This window comes from Serinus canaria, chromosome 5, assembly GCF_022539315.1.
Source record: "Serinus canaria isolate serCan28SL12 chromosome 5, serCan2020, whole genome shotgun sequence".
In the NCBI taxonomy this organism is placed as follows: Eukaryota; Metazoa; Chordata; class Aves; order Passeriformes; family Fringillidae; genus Serinus; species Serinus canaria.
In genome coordinates, this window is record NC_066319.1 from 13691697 (window position 1) to 13716345 (window position 24649).

At 37.7% G+C, this 24649-nt stretch overlaps 1 protein-coding gene across 1 annotated transcript in view; it reads left to right on the top strand.

Moving 5' to 3' along the window:
• The window catches only part of OTOG (otogelin), a 91842-nt gene that overhangs the window by 33952 nt on the left and 33241 nt on the right, over positions 1-24649 (top strand). The window contains exons 24-33 of the mRNA XM_050975216.1: positions 8640-8747; positions 12822-12960; positions 13210-13344; positions 14385-14531; positions 15145-15264; positions 15949-16065; positions 16913-17069; positions 18054-18080; positions 20785-20952; positions 22695-22973. Of these exons, the coding sequence (XP_050831173.1) occupies positions 8640-8747; positions 12822-12960; positions 13210-13344; positions 14385-14531; positions 15145-15264; positions 15949-16065; positions 16913-17069; positions 18054-18080; positions 20785-20952; positions 22695-22973 (1397 nt within the window). The remainder of the gene's footprint in view (positions 1-8639; positions 8748-12821; positions 12961-13209; positions 13345-14384; positions 14532-15144; positions 15265-15948; positions 16066-16912; positions 17070-18053; positions 18081-20784; positions 20953-22694; positions 22974-24649) is intronic.

Consider the following 24649-nt stretch of genomic DNA (forward strand, 5'->3'; position numbering starts at 1 on the left):
CCAAGAGACAAGTGGAGTTAAATACCTCATAATATTATGATCAAAAAACCAAGAATATAGAAATGCATTGTAATAATTTTATTCAATCTGAGTTATTACAGTAGAATTGTAGATAGATAGATAGTGTTTATCTAGATTTATTTTTTTTTCAAATACCTAACATCTTATTTCAATATTTGGCTGAGGGAGATAAGTTTATTTATTCGTAGGCATAATTTTTAGTACTTTTTTCCCTCAAAAGAATCTCTTAAGTCATGGTGATTTATGCTGATAATGTACAGATGAGCTGCTGTGGAATCAAGCTCTGTATTGTTGAGAGAATTTGGATTATGAAAATAACAATAATGTGTCAAAGTCATGCTAGTCTTGATGGAATTTAATTTCTTAAGCACATAGCCTTAGAAGTTTTTTTGGTGTTATAACTCTGAAATCCTTTGAACTGTTGAAATAGCTCAGCTGAAGCCTGTGTACTCGTACTTAGTGATGTGTAGATATTTCTATCTCATGATAAAATATTGCTGCTCAGGATTTTGGGATTTTAATACTTAAAAACATTAAATGTAAAGTGGAACCTGTAATTAGTGGGACTCACAGTATGGTACCATATTGCAAAGTGCTGAGGTAGCCTTTGAAATTAACTGGAGGCAAATATTTTCAGAATTGCAAAAATTCACCAGGAATTTGGACCAGGCTGGTATAATTCAAGGCTACCTTTAGCAGCACTATATGATCTGAGCTGCCAGCCATATAAACTTTTTTGTTCTCTGCTATTTTGCTGTGCATAACCTCTGAGCTTGTGATCTCTATTGCTTCCTGGTGGAATTTAGTTCTAGAATGTAGGCAGTTAGTTTGGGGGTTTTTTGGCATTAGAAGACTTGGTGTCAAGTGTTGGTTATCCCAAAACTCTGATGATACGGTTTTATGGTTGTGAGAGGCAAAGTGTTATGGTTTCCTAGGGACAAAAATACAAAACTAAGATGATTTGTCTCTATTGTAACTTCAGCAAACTTATTTTCTACAGTATATTGCCTGTAGAGATACTAGAACAAAATTATTTGATTTTGTTTTCTTGGTTGTTTTGTTTGGGGTTTTTTTTTTGAGGATGTGCAAAGAGACACTTTTTTGTGTTTCAGGATTTTTCCGTTGGTGCTTCTTAAGGCAGAAGTAGGCAACAGTGTTACAAGCCCAAGGTTTGAATTAGGAATTTCAGTCTGTATTGATGAAGTATTAATTTAAGTCACTTTTAAGTCACAGTCACTGATGAAGTATTAATTTAAGTCACTTTAAGTCACTTAATTTAAGTCACAGTCACAAACTTGTCAATGTTTGGTATCTTTTAAATACTCAGCTCTAGTGGTCCTATATTGCTTATCCTATTTGTTTTTATTTGAGGTTGCTTTAGGAAAAATGAAGATGATCCTAAAGGTGTGTGGTTTTCTGGTGTGCTTTAACTATGCAGGTTTTTTTATTTAGATAAGTAATCTTAATTGTTTAGGAATTTTAGTAAGAGATGCATTTGATAGAAGCTGGATAGAAGTTGGATGTGAAGGGCCCTAATATTTTAAGTCAGTCACTGAATTCACACTACAATGAGTCATGCTGCAGGTTGAGCAACTTATAGCCAGTCCAGCACAGTAATGAAAAATTTTAAATTAAACTTTTGGAAGAGAAAAATGGGTAAAATACAATCACTTTTATATAGTACCTCATCCTGTGTTCATGTCCTTTCAAGCAGTGCAGGATTCAAAAGCACTGTGAATTTATGCAGCTTGGAAATCCCTTCTCTAGGCTATCAGTTCTTAGTGGTGAAATACAAAACTGAGGTGACATTGTCCACTTTAAAAGGGTAAAACAGCCATGGAATTTCTTTGATCTTAACATTAGCCCTTTCCCTGAAATAATAAGTTTCATTCCTTTACTCATGCTTTTGTTCCTGTTTATCTTGATTCATTACATGTAAGCTAAGCTGATTTAAGTAGCAATGAAATCAGTTTAATGTGCTTGACTAGATGGTTTAGGTAAAATAATTTTAAAAGTGAGTGAAGTGAATATGTCACAACTAAGAAACCTGTTTGTAGGAATTTTGGAACCTACAATTTTTTGAGGCAGAAGGACCTTTCTGATCTGTTTGGTGGGGTGATTATTCCACAGTGATACCCTGAAAGGTAATTAACAAAAGGAACCTCTTTTCACAGAAGTGATGCTAAGATTTCAAGGGGGCAATATTTTTGTTTTGCAGTCCATTTTTCTAGTATCTGAAAAATACTAGATTCATTCATTCAAATGCTTCACTACTTCTAGCATTCCTTCTTTTTTTGTGCTCACAGTGCAGCTCTGCTTCCTTCTTTTTCCTCTACAGTGAGTAAATCAGATACAAGTAACCATGCTTAAGTAAAAATCTAAATTTACAGGAGATCATTCTATGGGTTACAGTTTTTATGGTACAAAAATTGATGATATATTTTGCATCTATTTTAGAAGCTGTTGAAATCAAACATTAATTCTCCTGGAACTCACTTCCTAATATTGATTCACCCTACTTTGCCTGACATATTAAGTAATTTTTAAGACTTTATTTATATTTTTTCTTCTAGCTTTCATCTATCACAATGTAAAGGGAAATGTTCTGTATTTCTATGTTGCATTTCAAAAAGTCAAGTAATACACTCTCAGTGCATATTTTTCAAGTACAATATTTGAATTGTATTTTCTGCTTCTGAATTTCTACGAATCAAATTATTTTTCCTCCTTGACTATACCAAATGTGGATGATTTGGAGACAGAATCCTTAATCAGTCTGCAGAAGAAACAAGGAGAAAAGACAGTGAAGGAAAAGGAGGGGAATAAACAGCAGTACCTTCCTACATGTCACACAGCATCCAGAAATGTTTGCTCCAAATGAACACAGGCTGGTTTGTGCCTCTCCTCTTCCCTTGGTTTTCCCTGGTCTCCAGTCAGACCAGTAATGTTCTCCCAAACAGCTTCTGTTCATTGCTGCTTACAGCCTGCTCCTGGTGTTGCTGTCAAGAAAAGCAGTCACTTTGCTGAAGGAATTACTTGTGTTTTCCCACTTCCCTCTTTGACAGGATTTTACCCTTTGACTGCAGCATAGGCTGGATTTAATTGATCTGTGATTTGTGGAGTGTGCAGCATAAAACTTGTGCTGTGTTTGCAATATATATAGTTTTGTGGGGGTGCTATAGTGGCTGGAGTTAATTAGCTCAGAGGTGTTGTCCAACCTAAATGGTTTAATGATTCTAACAAGAGCCCTGTCAGATTTTTGAATACAGTTGCTTTCATGTGGACTGACCCTGATTGTTAAATGACATACATCAGTGTTTATTTTAGATCATGTTATCCATTCCTATTTCCATTAGCTGAAATATTTAGCAATTTCCATGTCTATTTCATAATAATTCCATCTTGCTGGAAAAACCAAGGCCCACCAGCCTCTAAATATGAATAATAAATAAAAATTCTGAGTTATGTCAATAGCTTGAAATACATGTTGTCAGAAATGCAATTAGTAGTGTTTTACGGTTTCTGTTACACTTGCCTATTGGAGCTTCATCTTTTTTCCCTTTTTTTGTTTTTGTTCCCTCTATAAAGCTCTGTTAAACCAACCACTCTACAATTAACCTAGATCAAGCAGTCTCTGCTAATTTTGCAATATTTTGAAACTTCATTTTCAAAATTTTCATTACTTTTTTGAACTCTAAATCGTAGCTGGAATCCTGTTCTTAAACATGCTTATAAAACATGCTTTATAAAATTTTCTCCTTGTTTCAGTGACTTTTTTTTCCCTTTCAGTGTTAGTACTGCAAGGGAATAAAAGTTAATTCTCAGCTGGCTGTTATGGTTATCTGTGCATCAAGGTCACTTAATTTCTCACTGTTCAGCAACATCCAATACCCAGCTCAATGTTTTATTGAGTGTCAACAGACTGATCTTAAAAAGAAAGCAACACCAGTCTAGAATAACTAGGAACATAGCGTGCTCCATAATTCCAAATATGTGTATTTATTTTTATGGCCTGTGAGTGTTTGAATCTCAAGTACACAATGCAACTTTATTCAAGTTTTCTTTTTTCCTTGCACCAAATATTTAATTATTTACAACTTTGTAGGCAACCTTTTTAAGCAAAATGCCTGACAAGTTTTTTCTTATGTACATTTAGGAAAATCAAAACCAGTCCTTTCTCCCACCCCCACACTCCAGAGACAACTTATTATTTATGACACAGAAGAGCTTTTGTGCTAAAAACTTGACTTTACTGAGTTTGAAGAAATTTAACATAATTAGAATTTTTATGGCTTTCCCTTTTCTTCATCACTTATTGCTCCCACAAAATAGATGAATGAAGAGTTACTGAATTCAAGGCTGTAATATCCTGTAATTGTAATCAAGTTTTGTAACTAAGGAATATCATACCAGATTTCCCTTCCAAAACTTTCTCAATCGTTACTGTATTTCTGTGGTATGTATCAAGTGACACATAAAAAGCTGAAATACGTTCTTGGAAGGGTTTAATTTAAAAAAGGAAACTCATAACTTTCTAATTTTCACAAAGAAAACAATTAATGTTGTTGTCTTATCAATGTGCCTAGAGACAAACAACTTATTAATGAAGAATTAAGATGGGAAGAATACAGATGAGTTAAGTATTTTTAGAAAAGTACTCTTTATTAATGTAATTACATTTACCATGTTGTGTCTTAAAGTCTCCTTCGATTAAATAAAAATCCTGTGCTCTTTGTGTGTGTTTAGTATAATTTTTCAGAAGACCTCCTGCTCCTCAGTTTAAGCTCAGAATTGACTAATATTATCAGTGTGAAAATAAAACCTGTTTTCTGTCCAAACCTCACTCTTCTGGATGGCCCTGCTGCTGTTATCAGGCAAAGCACTTTTCATCTTTCTGTTTAGGCAGGGCTTTGGAGAGGTCTGTTGGGATGTAATGTTTTCCAGGCAAATAAGGATTAACCCCATGGGGATACCATCATGGCTATGCACTGGACTATTTCCTCAGGAAAATACAATTCTCTTGCAAAGACTGCATCAATGGTCTTGTGTTTGGGTGTTTCAGGAACCAATGTTTGTCCACACCAGATTTTATGCTGGTTTCTACTTCTGATGGCAGAAGACACAGCAGGAACTAATTTCCAAAGAAAGCCTCTATTGCAGTGCCCTTGCAAAACAATCCTGTTCTTTTCCATCCTTTTCTGCTTTGCAGACTTGCAAATTTCCTTAATTTATTTTTGAGTTCCTTATTTTCTCTTGCAATTCTTCTTGGTTTCCCACTTTCTACTTTATACCAGCTGCAAATAAGTCTCTATTTTTTTTTCCTTTTATTTGTGTTAACTGACAGTAAAACTTCACCAGTATGTTCAGGTTCTGGAGCACCTTTTCATACAACCTTCTGCTTTCTGACTTGTTTTTAAGAGAAATATTGAATTCTGTCACTTAGTTCAAAGGAAGGCTTCGGAGACTTTGTGAAATTCTGGTGCTGGTGATAGGGCTGACTGCAGGAAGGTTTCCAATCCAGGGTGAAGCCTCAAAAGAAACTGGCTATCTCAGTTAAAGCATCAAAATAATGTGTTAGCATGGAAAGATGGAAGGGTACAGTGAGAATAATGAAAACCTTCCAAGCATTCTACAAAATTACTTAATATTTTTGTATAATAAACCAGGGGAAAGAGGAAGAGGAGATTTTAAGGAGCTCCCCAAATGAAAAAGAAAACAGCCAGAATATATGAACTCTGCTCTCTAGGCAGTGAGTGAACCCTGGTGAAAGCATTATGGGCTACAGTAATGTTACTAATGTTGGATTTTCTCTCAAAATGTACCTTGTTTTCTGGTTAGAGAAGTCAAATGCTCCCTGATGATTATTTGGTTCATTTTTTCCTTCCCTTAAACTTAAATTACAGACCTTTGTAGGATGATCTGTTAGACCTTCAGAGAGCAAATTTAATGTTGCAGCAAAAGCAGTTGTGGGTGCATAAATCAGTTGAGGGTGGGCTATTGCAGGAGAGAGAGGAAGGAGCTTGTGCAAGACACAGACTGTTGAGAACTGCTCTGCTGGAACCTGGCAGAGTGGTGTGGTTTTTCTATTTTATTTTATTTTTTTATTGTTTTAGTCCAGATTTGGGGTCTTTGCAGAAGTAAGGAAGTGTTTGAGGAGTCACAGGTGACATGACTTCTAAGGTGCCATTACCAGGATTATCTACATATTTCTGTGTGTGTGAATGCAGAAAACTCTAGATATAATGAGATAATACAGTGAATGTTCAGCAGGGTGAAGTGAGATGGTTGTCCTTGTGTCTTTGCAGTTCATTGTAGGCTGGACAGCAAGTATAAGCATCAAGAAAAATGCCTGACACTTCAAAGAGGAGCTGTGCAGGGCCTCTCTGTAGGGTATTTGTGGTGAATTCTTAGATCATTGAAATCTATCCATTTGCTTGGCTTTGCAAGAGAGAAAGCTGTTATCACTTTTTTTTTTTTAAATCCAGTGTAATAACATGAGGAAAAACCTGCATTTAGTGTTACCTTGTCAGTGTGATCTCTTTGTGTCTGAATGTGCCCTGTTCAGTTCTGAGCAGCTTTAAACCAGTGGGAATTTCAGTCTCAGCTGATTGTCTCCAAGTGACACAATGCTTGAAATCAGTAGGGATTACAAAGAACACTTTACCTACCCTGGAGGAAAATTACAGTTTTTCAGTTTAATGGGGGAGGAGGGTTTATGGTGTTCTGCACGTTCCCATTCAGAAGCCTTACAGAGATGTAAATTTCTGTCTGATACATGACACACTGAAGAGGAGTCTAAGTAAAATACAAATTATAAATTTGTGCAATGTAATTCATAAAGTACAAATTACCAGCTCATCAGTATGAGCAAATGGAATGTCCTGTGATAAATTCAGGGATGAAATGTTTCCTTTTGGATAGCAGGGAAACAAAACATTATTGTTACCCTGTTTGTCATGGATGTGCCTCACACTTATCACATCTTATCCATAGTCCCATATCTTGCCCAAATGACAGTGCTAAACATCAGGAGCAGTAAATCTGTTTACAGAGAAACCTGTACAAAATTTGTATTACTACAGTGAGGTGCTGGGATTCCAAACAAACTTACCTTGAAGAAAAAAAAAAAAAATTCTCTGCCCAAAAGTGCCATTTGAAGAGACTGTTTATTTGTCAATGTAAATATATTTCAAACATTTAGAAACAAGGATAATCCTAGACTGCATGGTGCCTGTAAGGAATCCTTTCACTATGGAACTGGCATGTTAGCTGCTCTGGATTCCTTGGTTGTATGGAAAGGGGCTGGATCAAAACAGCTTTGGAGCTGCAGCAGTTGGAGTGAAAGACACTGCTGCAGCTTGTCAAGAGCTCAAGTTTCACAGCTTTCATTTGGGAGATGGATTTGTCATCACAGCTGTTCTTCCTGTTATTGGACCCTCAGGTCCCATATTGATATTGCTTTGCTTAGCCAATACCATGGCAATATTTGTAATAAAATGAATTGGTTTTTGAAAGAAATGTAACTTCCCTGGGTTCAGTGAAATGATAGATTATATCATAAAAGAAACTAAAGTGCTTCTGGTGTATTTCATGACCTTTGTTTGTAGAATCTGCTTGAGATGTCTCTTTATCTCTGTTTCTTTACTGAATTTCAGATTTTCTGAACATTTTCTGAATGTTATTAAAAAGCCATGAACATTTTGCTTTATAATTAGGACTGGCTGCTCTATTTGGTCTTTCTGGGCAAGAATTCCACTGTTCTTTCTCTGTAACAGCAATCTTTTTCACTTTCTTTTTTCTTTAATAGTTTTCCATTTTTATCTGCTTGTCTAGGAGTTCTGTCTAAACACAAATTCACAGCATTAGTCAAACTGAAAACAGCTATGCATATGGTTAGCTATGGTATGATGAAAATATCCCTTGAAGACTGTGAGGGTACTTCTGCCACTAAAATGGAGTATATTTGTAATTGCTTGCATAAAGGTGTGGACATAAGTATTAATTAATACAATAATTTCATGTAGCCAGGATATCTCTTTTGATATTGATTAATTATTCACAGAGCAAGAGGTGTAACTACAGCTATAGAAAAACTGCAGGAAAATAAATTTCTTTCTGTCAGTGAAAGAATAGGACAAGAAGAAATCCTCATTTAAAAATACTTAGACTAAATATGTCACAAATTTTGGGGAGTAAGAGTACATACCAGTAGAGCAAAGGGCTGTGATGGCTCCCACATGTCAGGGATTATCTCTTGGCTTGAGTTACAAGAAATTTGCTGAAATTCAGAGGAATTCTAGAAATTTGTAGTTTCCCTGACCTTAAAATTGGTATATTCATGAGTCAGTCTTAGAGAGTTAGTGATTAAAAGGTTATTACCCAAAGTGCTGGCACTTAATAAAGATAAAATATTCAGGTACTGTGAAAGGAAGATAGCAAATTGCTCTTACACAATTATTAACAAAATGGTGCCTTTTCAGTTTCAGAAGACTTTAAATATTATTTGTGTCTCAATAACAAAACTGGTAGTAACTTTAAAGTTTAGGAAGATATTTTTGTATCTGGATATCAGCTATACTGCTGCTGGATGAGTATTTTATGTTCTTTTTATTTGATAGTCTTGTGAAACATGGGGATATGTGCTTGGATGCAGACGAATGTCCATGCTCATGGAAAGGAAAGGAATATTTTCCAGGTGACAAAGTAATTTCTTCCTGTCATACATGGTAAGTGGAGATCTATTTAAGTGATGAGTTCATTTTAGTTGTGTATTTGTAGGTTGATTATTTTTCCTTCCTGTGCTTTAATTGTAAATTTCACAGCAGATTATCAAGATCGTCTACTTTGACTTTGTATTTACATTTCTTCATAGAGCTGATAAAACTGGTTCAGGTTTTGTTATTTCAAAGTGCTTTACATAATGAAATGATAGCAATTTGGGGTCTTTTTAGTTTTTTAAAATCTTGATTCAGAATTTTTTTTTTTTAAATTATTTTCAAGGTCATGGCTAGTATTCCTAAAGCACAGGTAAAATCCCTTAAGTATTACACCTGAGTGACATTTTTGAAAGTTTTACTCAGTCAGTTTCATGTTTAGCACTGAATTTGAGCAGTCTAGAGACCAGAACGTAGCCCTGTGTTCTTACATCTGCATCCACAGCTATGTTAGGGGGAGTACTGAGCAACATCGTGTACTGAGCAAAGAAACTGACAGATGGGTCACTGATGTTGTGTGTGTGGGTAACTGATGAATCAATCAGTGTGCAAAGGGAGAATTCCAGCAGGAAAGGGTCGATAGGATCATGGAAACACACGCGGACACCGATTCCTTTTTCCTTTTGCTGCCCAGTGTTGTAAATGCAGCACATCCCCTGCCAGGTTTCCTTGAGCACTCTCAGTGGGATGTGTTTTACTGCCGCTTTAATAAGTGTGAAAATACAGGAGTGTGAGAATACACCCCCCTCCCTGACCCTGAAACAAGCTGGTGTCATGGCAATCCCTGCCTGGTCTGCCCTCTGGCCAAGGCTGAATGTTGCAGGCTGGCACCAAGCAGTGCTCCTTGTCTCACCAGAGCCATGGAACAACCAGCTGTACTGCCAGGCACCAGGATGCTGTGGTAGAGCTGTAGCCTCCATGTTCCCAGCAGAGCAGCTCCCTCTCTTTGTGCCCTCCTTGTAGCTGACCAGGAGCATTTAACTGGTGTCCCCTGGTCAGCTGCTGCTCCTGGCCAGCCCAGCCCAGGGAAGGCTCGTCCCATCTGCACCAGGCTCTGCCTTGTCTGGATGTCATGCCCCCTCCAGCCTTGTGCTGACTGCCTTCCTCTGCCTCTCGTCAGGTCCTCAGTAGCTGCTCTAGAAGAGATTTGTAGCCCTTTGGTGGACTGGTGAAGAGACTTACAAGGCATCTCCACTGGGCAGGCAGGTAAAGCGAGCCGGGTTGTTCACCCCCTTGTTTCCAAAGGCCTCTCCATTTGGACCTGCTGTGGGATTGCTCAGAGAGAATTCATTTATCCCAGCTAACCTGTATGAGACCTCACCAAAGGCAGCAGCAATGCAGGCAGAAAGACACTGGGTATTTAGCCTTCTCTTTTTTTTCTGCCCCCTGAGCCAGGCTCATTAATTCATGCACAAACCCTTAATGTTGTCATGGCTTTTGTAGTCTCCCATGTCCAGAAGCAGAGACAGATTAAGTGACAATGGCTTTTTGGCAATCAGTTGTTCACAAATAGAGGGGAGCCTGCAACAAGCTCTGCTTGATGCAAAGCATATAAAATCTGAGTCTGCTGAGTGGGTGTGCAGGGGTGTATCTGGTGTGTTAAGGAATAGGTGCAAAGCATGAGAGTGCTTCTGTGCAAACACATTTAGGCACTCACAGAACTCATCATGTAGTGGGGTTGGTGCATTGAATTGGTGTGTGTTGATAGTAAATGGTTTACTCATACTTGGTGTAGTGTTAGCAACATAAATATTGACCTATCTGTTGAGCAAACAAACAAATGAAGTAACTTGTAAGTCGGCAAAACTGCTTGTGAACTGACAGGAACTTTCAAACCAAGCTCTGGGGTCTGACTGACCTGTGCTCTGGGCTTCCCAAGTTTTGTTTCCAGCGCAAGTACCTGAAATATTTAGCATTTAGTGGCAACATTAAACACAAAGTGTTCTAGTGCTAAGGCTGTCAGAGTAATGTTTTGATGGGGTGCTGTGCCAGGTAAGATGGGCTTGTGCAAGTAGATGTGCTGGTCTGCTGTCATCATGCTGAGAGCATTGAGCCACTCCTGGTCACTCTCTGTGGGCTGCTGAATTGGGTCTCCTGTATTCTTTAACAAATACTTCTTGGAAATATGCTGTATAGAAAGCTATTTGAAGTTTAGAAGATTCTGATAGCTCAGCTTTTCCAACTAGGGCTCTCAAGATTCTGATCACTAAATGGTAGTTCACTTAGTATGAAACATGCCTTTCAAAGTAGAGGACTGTAAAGACATTGCGTACCTCTTAATCCCTTCCTTCTGACTGTAAATATGTTACTGAAAAAAAAGGAAAGGATCTCCCTGGGCTTTGTATGCTAAGCAATGTTTCTGCACATTAGAGGCCCTTAAGGCATCAGCATCTGGAGATTTGAATAGGCCATGAGTGAAACTAAAACCTAATGTCTTAGGAGAAGGTGAGAAGCAGTGCTTAATTTTCCAGTCCTAGCATAATTTTTTCTGTTTGCCTCTCTCTCCATCAGCTTGATGAGGTTCCTTCCCTTGGTACTGTTCTGAGGTGACTGCAGTTAGCAGGTCCTGCTGCTGTTTCCTTGTTCTTTGCAAAAGCAAACCCTTCTCACATGTATTTTAAACTTTTTTTAGCCATGTGCTTAGTGTATTGATACATGTAGAGATGCAAAATGCAAGCAGTGGACCAAATCAGTGATGGGATAAGCAGAGTCTTGGAAAACCTGGACAGTGGCTCCATGTAGGTGCAAGTTAATTGCTAAGGGAACTGGAGGAAACCTGATGCTACCAGTAGCTGGAGCTGCCTAGATTTTCTAGATATTTGCTGCCCTTCTGAAAAAAAAAGTGGTGTACTGGCACTGTGATGGAAATATGAAGGAAAAGTTATACTGATAAAACTTTATACTGAGAGAAAACTTCATACTTCCTGCTGCTTCAGTATATGAGATGTCCAATGTTAGAGATTTATCCAGTGACTCTGTAAGTCACATTCAGACTTTAGCTGTAAAATATTCAGCATTCATTGAACAAAGAAATTAAAAATAGTTTTTTTAAAAGTAAACTTAGGCATGTACCAAAATTATATCACATGCTGTATTTAGTTTAACCTACATTTATAAAGATACCTATACTAAAGCTCTGCCAAGGCACTAGCTTTGCTGTCTTTATGAAGGAGAATTTAAATGTCTGGGTCATTTGGGAACATAGAAATGATATTTTAATGATTGCTCGTGGATGAAGGAAATGAAACTTTATCCATTATTTATAAAACTTTATAATTTCTGAAAATGTTATTTAGATTGCAAGAGGGTGATTCAGAAAGAGCCATAATATCCAATGCTTCAAAGCCTCCTGTTATGCTAAAAGAATCCACTTCTTCTCTTATGCTGCAGAGGGAATTCAGCAAGGTCTGAACAGTCACTCTGTAGATGTGTGGTGAAAACCCTTTGATGTTTAAGGTGGCCATAGACATAACTTGAACTGTTCTAGAAGCTCCTAAACTCTTAGGCTGGTGTTTGGGGATGATGGCATCTGGAAAAAGAGCAAGTTCAACGACATGATTCTTTTAAGGAACCTAAGCACCAAAATAATGCTACTGTAACATTTCCTTGGTGATTCTGTGAAATTCATATTCAAGGACAGAATGCATGGAGGTTATAGTAATAGGGCATGCAACTTTTTGACTCTAAGATTCAGCTTGTACAGAAAAAGTTTTGGTGAGAAGCTGAAAAAGAAGGCTCTCTCCTTGTATGGCACGTTATTGGTGTGCACTAGAGAATAAATTCTATCACATTGCACCGGGTTTCTTGTTTTGTTGGTTTTCTTGGTTGTATTTTTTGGGGGTTTTTGAGACTTATTGTGTTGCCTATATATTCTGAAGCCTTTAAATTGTCATGGAAGAAGAAACTTAGACATTTTTTCCCCAGTGAATTAACTGACGTGTCCTGCTCTAGCCAACATTTCAAAATGCTTCTGTCCACGCTCCTCACACCTGCACAGGTTTTGTTTCTTTGCTTCTCAGTGCAGTGCTGTAGTCATTTGTCTGGGCTTGCAGCTGATATTGCCATAACTGGTGGTGCATTTTTCAGCATCTGCCAGCACGGATCGTTCCAGTGCACCTTCCAGCCTTGCCCGTCGATGTGCACGGCGTACGGGGACCGCCACTTCCGCACCTTCGATGGGCTCACCTTCGACTTCCTTGGAACCTGTAAGGTTTACCTGGTGAAGGTGAGACTTTTCTGGAAAACCTCCCTACAACTGGGTGTGAAACTACCTGTTAAAATCTACCACGGTGCTTACTTCCTGTCTGGGCATTTTGCTGAGTCCTACATCCCGTTTTTTTCATTTCTGGCGTTGTTTAGACTTTGAATCGTGCGTAACATAAACTGCTCTGAGGTCTCTGCTAACTGAACTATGTAACAATACATATATTTATATTAGTATATTTAAAAGTTGACTTTATTTTTTTTCCTTCAGGGTACTTCTTCAACCAGCCTTTCTGTCATTATAGAGAATATTGACTGCTTTAGTACTGGAATCATTTGCAGAAAAAACGTTTTCATTAATGTTGGAAAATCTCTTTTAGTATTTGACGATGAAACTGGGAACCCAGTAAGTTTCATTTTTTACTGCTGATCAAAAAGCAGCTTATGTACTTCTCTGGGTGTTTCTTCCTTTCATAACCAAAAACTTATTGTGCCACTTCAGTAGCAGAGGTGTAAATATCTTTACAGTGAATGCTGATCACATTCATGGATTGTTCAATGGAAACATTAAACAAAATCTTGTCTGTATTTGACAAAAATATTAGAGGAGATAATTGTAGCTCTTTTGTTTAGACTTAATTCCTGTTTAATATCTTAGGAGAAATACAAGTGTTTAGAAGTTTTGAAGTGGGAGTTTTGCTATTTGTTCTACTAGAACTAAGAGCTTAGGTCTGGAATGTTTAGGAGGAATATTTCTATACAGTTAAAAAATCCCAACAAATTACAGTCCTTGTGGAGTGTATCCTCCACAGCCTGGATTTTTTGTGTGTTTTGGCCAAACTGCAAACTCTATTCTGTAAGTGTTTATTATTTTAATATATTAGTAAATATAGTATAAATAGTTCTATTAACAGTTTATAGACTGACTATAGGAAGGAAGTTTGAGATTTTGTGTCAGTCTGATTGTTAGTGGATTGAAAGAAAAATGCTGTAAACATGATGGTGATCTAGGGACATATTTGGACGATTCCTTATTTCCAGAGGCTGCTTCATGCATCCTTTTTACCTATCCATATTCAAAAAAAGCACATGACTGTGACAGAATTACTTATAACTAAGTGAAAATCATAATCAGGAGCCTTAAGACTACTCATCTACCTCCCAGATGAATCATTAACATTCTAATCTTCAGTCCATTACCCATCCTGTAAATCTGATATAAAATCAACTTTTAAAATTGGAAAATCATAAAAATACAATACAGTTCACATTCAAAATCCAGGCCCCTTTTGCTGAAGCATTTCCCCCTCTGTGGCTTTCTGTCTGCTTTTGGACATGTCAGAGAGCCATGTTGTTGATTTCATTTAGGTGTTTAGTTTCCTGTCAAATGAACATTTTATCAAGATATTATTTCCATACTAAGCTCCCTGGTTTTATTTTGAACAGAGCTTATCTAGTTCCATAGATGGCCTACAAAAAATGCAGTTATGGAAAGCTGGATTTTTCACTGTTGTTCACTTTCCTGATGAGCACATCACCATCCTTTGGGATCAGAGAACAACAGTCCATGTGCAGATGGGGCCTCAGTGGCAGGTAGGTGGAAGTCAGCACTCTTATTGCCATTTCTTTGAGGTGTTTATGTAAATCTTGTTAAATAAGACATAATTATTCAGAGAACAGACTGTCAGAAATAAATTAAAGAAGCATTCAGCTACCTTCTCAATGAAAATATTCATTCTCATTTTTCTTTTTTTTTTAGTTAGTCTTTTCTGTATAACTTCTGTAACAAGAGAGACAAATATCTTTGGGGCAAAGTTCTCTTTCAGTACTCATTCCTTACATGACTGAAGCAGATGTTATTTTGCTGAGGTTTAAAAAAACCACATAACTGGCTAACAGCACCCTTTTCTGAACAAAAAGGTCATCTCCTTTTTTAAAGGTTTAGGGATTCATAACTGAAAAGGCATAATAATGACATTGCCAAAATAAAATATCCTCCATAGCTTTGTTACTGAATTCTTCTGACTGAAAAGCTGAATTCTTTTGATTGAAATTTAGCTGAAAAAGGATCAAAATGTGACAAATTTATAATTAACAGCTGAAGATGCAAGTTTCGAAAATGGTCATGACTGACAGTATTTCATCTTGTGAAAATACCTTATATAAATGTATATTTGTGTGTATATATATATAATTTTTTTCTCAGGGAGAATTGACTGGATTGTGTGGAAATTTTGATTTGAAGACAGTAAATGAACTGAGGACTCCAGATAATTTTGAATTAACAAACTCACAAGAGTTTGGAAACAGTTGGACGGCTGTAGAGGTACATGAAAAAAGAGAATGTGCTTACTAGTATATTTTTACTAGCAGATTTTTTTTTGCTGTTATACCATAAAATTCATCTTGAATGAAGTCAGAAGTTCATTCCTGAAAGAACCAGTCAGGCAGAAATACAAATGGCAATATCAGTGCTTCTTAAAGGTGTCATCATCTGTTAAAGTAAAGAATCACCTTTTTTGCTGCAGAGTGTTAAGAGAGTAAAGAAAAATGCTGTAACAATATTTTGAATGCTTTTGATTACATTTGAACAATAAAGCAGTGGGATTTTGGTATAATGGAAGAACTTTGAGTTCACTTTTGAGTGTGTTGACAGTTTAACTGATTTTTCATGGCTGGGAAACATTTTACTGTGCAGACATAGCAATGGAAAGACAAAAAATTCCATGTGGCTCTCTGGTACCTCTGATTAGACCCATAAGTATGTGTGTGTTTTTCTGCTGCTTTCAGTGGAATGTTTCTTCAAAGAGTGTCATTTTCCATCTCTTCTTCATTAGCATTAGATTTTAATTCTGTATCTTAGTCCTGCTTTAGTTTCATAAATGATACATTTGTTTCACATTTTGCATCTTCCTAACAAAATAAAAAGCACGAAAAAATGATTTGCAAGTTCAAAACACAAAGTGGTTATGAAAAAAATTTCTCACCTTCATTTTGCTTCCCTGTTTAGTGTGTTGACAGCTCTGACATTCGAAATCCATGCAGTTTGAACCCCCTTAGAGAGCCTTTTGCCAAGAAGGAATGTGGGATTCTGCTAAGTGAAGCATTTGAAGCTTGCCACCCAGTGGTGAGTTGTAGTCCTGAATAGAAACAAGTGACAGTGAACACAGCACCAGAGAGAAATGTTACTCTTCAACATGAAGCTCTTTGTCATTAATGAAAACAAAAATACACCTAATTTGGGATATTTTCTTTTTAGTCACAAGTATTACTTATGTAAGGATAACCACTTGCTTGCTTTTCATGAAATGTGTTACATGGCACGCATGCACACTTTTCATGCATATATAAATAAATGTATTAAATGGGCAGTGTCAGATGGAAAAAACTCATTCCTAGAAAACTTACTCAAATGTAAATCCGTGTAGAAGGTGTAACATTTCAATAAAAAAAATAGCACTGACAGTTTTCTTTGAAATTTTGTCACTTAAGACAAGACTTGAAGATACTGTAAGGAAAAAGGGCAAATTCTTGTGTGAAATTGCCCGATAATATGAAGAGAATATGAAATACTCACGTGTAAAGAAGAGTTTTCCATTTACTTCGATTGCTTACGTTTTATCTATATCTGACTTCCTTAAAATTTCTGAGTTTTACTGATTTGTGGTCAGTTTAGTCTTTTATTTAATAAGGTTTTTCACAATTTATTAGGGCTTAAATATTTCAAAACACTACAAAAGGCAAGCCCATGTCAGGATCTTAACGAGCCTGCTCTTAATGAGTCATTGATTCAGTTGTGTTGCTGAGTGCTGGACAAGATTTTATGGTGTGTCCAATGAACATTTTTTCTCATGAAATCTTCAGTTCTTCCAAGTTGGATGTGTTGCCTTTTGGAAGAGGCACAGCTTTGTGTCCAGGTGTAGGCTGGCAGTTCCTGTAGGAGTGTTTTTGATGAGCGATGTTTTCATTTCCAGATTGACGTCACCTGGTTTTACTCCAACTGCTTGACAGACACTTGTGGCTGTAGCCAAGGTGGTGACTGTGAGTGTTTCTGTACAAGTGTCTCAGCCTATGCCCATCAGTGCTGCCAGCACGGAGTTGCTGTGGACTGGAGGTCTCCCAGAGTGTGCCGTAAGTTTGTTTAACCAGCCCTGCCGAGGGCTGACCCTGCCCTGCATTCATGGCAGCCAGACCCAAAAAATCAGTCACACCAGCTGACCTGGGGCCATGAATTGAATCCAAGCCTCACTGGTGCCTCTCGCTGCAATTTCATTCTGGTCTAGCTGGGTTCTGTGCTTTTTCTGTGTTTGTGAGTGATGCTTTTCTACTTTCAATCCTTTTGTCCTGTGACGTGAAAGGAGAAGTCGTGAGAAGTCTGTGTTAGGGTACAGCATGCACCCTTCAAACCAAAGGTGCAACAGCTCAAGTGATTTCCATCTTCAGGAGAGCTTCACTTCTTAATAGGATCTAGTAAGCATACGTGCCTTATTAGAGCCCCCAGAGCAAGTGTGAAATATAAAGGTCTTCTGAAGAAAATCAAATTAGTTTTTAAGCTGGGCAGTCATTACCTTAGGATTCCTCTCCAACAATTCTTAGAGAAGAAAATCAGAGGCCCTTTTCTCTAACACCTAGTGGAAATGCCTAACAGGAGGCTGACATTTCCCCAAAGATGGGATGAAAGAAGGGGAGATGCAAAGAATGGAAGGAAACAAGCATTTTTCTAACTTTGCAGTCATACAGAGAGAGTGTGCAGCTTGCTCAGGGTCACACAGCAAACTGGCCACAGAGGGAGGGGGTTACTCAACTTTTGGATGGAAAAGGTGTGTTTCAATGTGAAGCTCAGTCATAGCCACTAGAGGTCACAAAAAGACAGCTGTAGGTATGTATGCTCAGTATTTCCTGCTGGGAAGCAATGCTTTCTTTACATCTGTGTAGTTTAAATTAGTGTTTTATCTACAGTACAGCAAATATTTGACAATAACTTTTGTATAAATGTTTGTGTATGATCTAATTTGGCCAAGCATTTGGCTCACAGCATAATGGTCAAGGGGAATAGAAAACCTGCTTATCTATAGAATGCCTGTAACTGCATTCTTTTTCTTTTTCTTTTTTTAGCTTATGATTGTGAATATTTCAACAAAGGTAAGTTCTAAAGGAAGTGACAAAATATCAACAGACTCTTGGTTTTTTTTTAATTTAAGTCTTAGAATCTCTGTATAAAAACAATTGTATTGCTGAAAACATTTGGGAATGTTATTTAACATACAAAATTGTTAAATATGTTGTTTAACTAGTCAAGATTGTTTTGCTGCTTTATTTTGCTTTTTCAAAGGCTTTTAATTTCATAATTCCCGGATCTCTCCTGAGTACATGTGTCTAACTGATTTTCTTTGCAGTGATGGATGATGATTAAACAATTAAATCATGAAGCAATTAATGGAATACCAACTGAAAAGTGCTAGTGGCACTACTTGCTAGAGGTGCAGTGCAGCTCAAAGCTGCACAGAGCTCTGAGGGTTGTTAAGTCACTCTCAGGCTCCCGTGCAGCCCCCAGAGGGAGGCAGCTGTTAAGCTATGGCAACTTTTTGTCCCCAGAGGGGAATAACACTCCTTTCAGGTCTGTCTGACCTAGCCTGGAGTTCCTGAGGGACCAGCATTGCTGCTGCATTGGAGTGGCTGTCAGTGAGAGGTGCCAGCCTTGGGGAAGGTGCTGGACCATGCCTTGAAGCTGCAGTGGGTGCTGCAGTGCTGTGTCACCCTGGAGCCCACGCTCAGGCTGTTTCCAAAGCACCCTGCCTGTGTCTGCACAGCCTGGGGTGAGGCAGGGGCAGGGCTCCTGCTATTTGTGCTGTAACTCTTTCTCAAGCTCATCTAGAAGCCTGTCTATCCACGTGACATGGAGTATTTTGGTCTTCTGATCAATATTGCAGCAGCTCACTCCTGGACAGGTCTCAGAAAGGGACCAGGTTAAATTAGGACAGACTTATGCACTGTGCCATGGCCAAAAATATGGCCAAGAAATGTGCCTTTTCTCATACATTAACTCCTGAGAAGATTTTGAGTGGAGTAAAATCACTAATGCATGGGAATTTTATCTAAATCTCCATTTAAAGACTTTCAATTAATTTAAATAAAGGATAGTTGGTCATAAGAGGTGATTGAAGGTTTTAAGTTTTCTTTTTGGTTTGTTTTTCTCATAAAAGAAATACTGTCTCATAATAGACAATGTTAGTGCAGCTAGACTGCAAATGCAGTGCCTGTAACATCTGGGTGAGGGTGAAGCTAGATGATACTTTTAAAGTGTGTTATTACCTTTATTTGTTACTTAATTCTCCCTGACAGAAATTAGTGTAAAGAGTGGAGATTTGTGCACGTGACCAGCCTTGACAAAAACATGGTTTTGTATACTTCTTACTTTGCATTTTTATACTATTTTCTAGTCCAGTATTCAACATATTGCTCTCCAGTAATTCAACATAGAATGTTTCAGAACTGTCAGTGGACAAAAAAAAAATCATCTCCATGCTGAATATTTTCCTGTCTACATAACTTAGAGTAGGATGACCCAGAATTACTTCCTTTTGGAGACAGGAAGGTTAAGACGTTTTTTCAGACCAGAAATAGGTATTCAGTTTGTGCTGAATCCAGAGTGAATTATTCCAGTCCTACTAGAAGCAGAAGCCTTTTGTCTTTGGTCAAGGGAAATCCTCATCTGGTGGCTGTGGTCTCTCAACTTCTGAATGGGCCTGAGATGGGATACTTAAACATATAAAGATATTTCCAGAACAGTTTTAAAGTAATAATTTAAACATGTTTTTCAACTCCCTGCATTGAAGGTGAAGAGATATCTTTGTACATGTTTAGGTGGGCATGGACCTGTGTCCTAACTGGCTTTTCATGCCATTAGAATTTGAAGCTCTACTTGTAACGCAGCATCCTTAGGATTCCAAAACTCTTAATAAATATTAAGGTTTTGGAGAACCAGAGTATGAAGGCAAGCTGCAAATTGCAGTCCAAAATTTTAACCTGTTGGAACAGATTTTAAGAATCAAGTCTGTTAGCTTCCCAGCTGACAGCTGCAGTTGTCTCAGATGTATGCTTACCATGTCCTGGCATGTGGGTAAAATGGTCATGAGGTGAACTGCTCAGGTGAAGCATAAAATGCCTAATTTTTACAGGGAACTTAACAAAGTAATTTCAAACATTTAAAAATAAACTCAAAACTATTTTTCTGCAGTAAAGTTTGATCTAAATGAGAAGGTGTGGCATTTTAAGGTTCAGAAAATGAATTTACATGTTTTTGGCTTTTTTTACTAATAGATAAAATATGACCATTCTTTGCTTAGGATGCTGATTTCTTCCTGCCTTACTTCACAAGTAAGACTTACTTCACTGTTCAAGGAGTTTCTTGATGCTTGTTGACAACAAAATTTTATTCTCTGCAATATGCCTCGTGCTTTGGACAATAATAAAATAGGTTTTAAAAAGTAGTAAGAAGTGTATAATCAGTTCAACCATACAAATAAATAGTTTAGGAGGATCCTAAATCAAATAACCAAGGGGCCAGCTAACATCAAAAAATGATTATGAAACGAAAGCATATGACAGGGACAAAAAGGAGAAGCTGATCATGAATCTTGAAAACTGAAAGTAGGTATTCTTGATAGTTTTCAGAACATGTATTTTCTAAAAAAGGTTTGTTTTGGTTTTCTTTCAAGTTTAGTGCATGGCACCTTGCTCTATTTGCAGAGTGGTGAGATGAGTTTTTCTTCACTCTGCCCTAATGCTTAGAGCTCAAGCATTTGTGACATTTGACATGAAAAATAATTGTTTTTTTCCTCCACAGCTCTGGGAAAAGGCCCATACAAACTGGTCAGCTACTTGGATGGGAAATTTGTAATAGCAGCAGAAGTGGTGGACGGCGTTGTTTTCCCTGTGAAAGAAGATGATGTTGTTCCTGGGCATGTAGTGAGCTTTATGCTGACTTCAGGACTTTATAAACCCAGAGCACATGGTAAAGTCACATTAACCTAGCATCTTAAATAAGACAGAGCAGACTCTGCCCTTGTCTTTAAGAATAAACCTGGGTTAAAAATTTCTTGCTTTATCAGTCAGTTGAATGTGCACTCTGAATGCTGTAAATCTCTGTCCTTTGGGTGCCAATTCAAGTTTCCCCGAAAGAAACTTCCTTCTTCATCAGATGAAAGATGTATTGCACACCTTCAGACATGTGCAGGAAGCCTACAAGAGTGTGCCCAGCATTTGTGACATTACTTAAATGCTGAAGTTGTCTGGATACACGGCTTCAATGCCCTCAGAACACTTGGGTATCAGTGATTTTACTGACCAGAGTCCCCTGATGTGCTCTTTGGATAGCCTGAAGGTGGCTTTGTGTCACTTAAAAAATCATAAGTCTTTGATTACTAATGCTGCTGTCTGTAGAACTGACACAAGAGCTCATGTAACAGAATAGCTGGGGATAGATTTCTTTTATTAGTCATAGTTTTGAGGCACTTGTACATTGTGTTCAATTTATGTTTGGAAAGGGAAGGTCAGTCCTACTGTTCTGCTCCCCTGTAAAAATCTCTCTCGGAATTTAACCTGGCCAATAGAGTTTGTGGCTCATGGTCCAGTGTGAGCAAAAGAAATTTCATCATTTGGTCATGAGGAATTTGCACAATCAGTATGATGTATCACTATAGGACATTCATGACTCTTTGGTACCCCAGCACAATGCATGTCTTACCAGTTTCAGGCACCCCTGGGCAATGGAGAGTTTGGGGCATTAATGCACTGACAATACAGCAGCAGGTGTTAAAAATCACACTGACTGTCCTTAGTTACTTATCAAAGAGCTGCTTGCTACAGGCAATTCATAAAAAGGCATTCACTAGTACTGCTAGGTTTTTTAGATTATCTGAAGGTTTCATGCTCAGAAAACAAGGTGGTCTTCCAGAAGTGTGACACCAGAATGTGATAATATATCCTTTTAATAGAGATCATTTGTTTTCGAAGCTTTTTTTTTTTTTTTAAAGAAATGCTAGCCAGTCCTGGACGGTTAGTTGATTTTACAGTAGATTAATGGCTGTTTTCAAGAGACCAGCAGAGTTTACAGCAAAATAGAATGAAGTAATTCTGTGAGCAACAGATGCCTGTAACAGGCTCAAGATCTGATGCCCTGCAATTGGCTGTACAGAGCCTGCTTGAAATCAGAAGTACTGCAGGGTAAGGTATCATGAGGGAACATGAGCCAGAAAAAAGACTTTGCTGTTCTGTTCTTAAAGGGAGAGCTAGAGAGCTGAATGCAAAATACAGTTTTCTAATTTATTTTTAATGAAAGGCTGAGCTTTTAAGCTATCAATTCCTGATGGCAAATGTTACTTTTAAACCTAGTTAGATGGAGTTAGTTTTTATTAAACAAATGGCTTAGGAAATTAAAGTAAATTAAGTTCTGCTTGACTGCAGGGCTATATTCCTTTGTCCTGGTGCAGGCAAATGTCTCAATGTCTTTGTATTCCTGTTGGAACCTGTAGAGTATTTAGAAACCTTAATAATCATCACAATCTAGCACTCTGCAATCCATACATAGTGTATTTTCTTACAAGATTCAGGCTGTTTTCACTGGTAAGGCCAAAGCCAATTTCCATTCCTCATGCTGCTAGAGTCATTAGTGGTACATAGAATGAACTTAGTTTATTATGCATTTATAAGCAAATAAATAAGTTCTGTGTGCTCTCTTCTGTTTTGTTTTTTCAGATTCCAGCTTGATTTCATTTGAAACAGCTGAGAGACCAAATTATTTTCTTCAGCTGGTCTCCAATAATACTCTTGTTGTTTCTAAATGGAAAAAATCAGAAGATTTTCACAACAGATCCACGTTTGTCATTCACAAGAATACGTGGCTGTCGGGTTACAGCTCCTTTGAGTCATTTGCAAAACCAGGATTCTTCATCCACATTTCAGCCTCTTCAGTTGAGCTTTTGAAGTACCATCATTCAGATGAGTTCAGACTGTCAACTCTTTTTAGACTTGTAGGTAGGTGATTACACCTCAATGTTATGAACAGCAGTTTTCTCCCTGTGCAAATCCAGGCTAAATGGTGGTGTTATTTTCAGAGGTGGTGAGATTGCTTACCTCTCCCCTACATTACTGGGAGCTGGGGGAACTCTGGGACATCCAGGCTCAAAATATTTTCCCCTGAGCATTGTAATGAAGAAGAGATTCTCTTTTCTTGTGAAAAGCCATTAAATAGCTTAACACACATTGGCCAGACAGGTTTGGAAATGCATGTCCTGGTGTACAGTTTATGGGCAATACTTGCTGTGGAGATGGTAAGAAAATTCTTTAGGAGTAGAACATTCATACTCATAAAAATGGAGTCACAAAGGGAATAGAAAAGAACAGATCTCTAAAATTTGAAGTGTGTACACAACATTTTCTCTCCTTTGCCTGCTGCCAAGAGAGAGATTTCTGTACAGTGAATTCTCATTGCTAACCCTGTGGCCTCATCAGGAGTAATGCCATCCAGTGCTAAGGACATGGCCTGTAGGCTACACCTTTCAAACCTCATTTTCTCCTGAAAAATACCTTGGCTTTTATCCCCTACCCACTGAGAGATGCTGTGTCTGTTGGGGTGTTAACCACTGGTGTTTCATTCGTCACCTAGTTGGGGTGTTCACCCCTTCCTGGGGATACAGATGTTAATTTCCCTAACGTTTCTTGAACAGATACAGCTTTTGAATACAAAACAGACTGCTGTGAGGGCATTTCTACCTGCCTGTGATATTCCCATTCCCATAACAGTTACATTTCACTGAGGCATAGGATAGGAAATGAAGAAGATATTCACTCTGAGGATCATTTCTTAGGAGCTGGCTGCAGATGTTGCTCCTACCAGAGATGACCACACTAAAAAAAATCATGTAATTCAAGCTATTTCTCTTTATGGTTTTTTTTTTTGTTGGGTTTTTTGTTTGTTATTTGTTTTTTTTTTTAAGGAAAAGAAACACTAAGAATTGCAGTTTTTACATATTCTTAAACAAGTGGAACCATGCACTGGAAGTGAAGGTGGCTTTGGAGGTCAGGGAAAACATGCAAGTTGTATTGGTGTATAAAGTAAAGCAAAACAGATTATTCGTGTAACTATTCTTTGCTTTAGCTTTTACTTGCTTTAGCACATTAGATGCCTCAAACATATTCAGTAATGAAATTCAGGGACAACAATTACTTGCTGGAAACAAACATAGTGTATATAATTCCAAAATCACTGCAAGTGATTATGTTCTAAGAATTTTATTGTACTGTAGTTTTAAATGCATTAACTATTTATTTATTTATTTAGCAGAAGTATTTTAATAAGTGTTTCTGGCAATGCTGTGGTTTAAAATCAGTTGTTCATTCTCTGGAACTGAAGTGTATTTTACAAGCAAAGAAAGGAAATGAAATGCTGTATGAAACATGGCCTGGCCATGTTTTACAGTGACCATGTTGAATTGTGGCACAGACAAACCTGAGGCAACCTCTGATTTCTGTGACAGAAGAGGCCAACTGTACGCCTCGTGGAGCTTCTTGTTATCAAAACACTGAATTAAAGTGTTAATGGTGTCATTGTGAATCTGCCCGTGTTCTGCAGTGCATTACGCTGACAGCCTAATGCAGCTGTTGACTGGCACACTCCAACTTCAGAAAAATGACAGATTTTGTCATTGCCA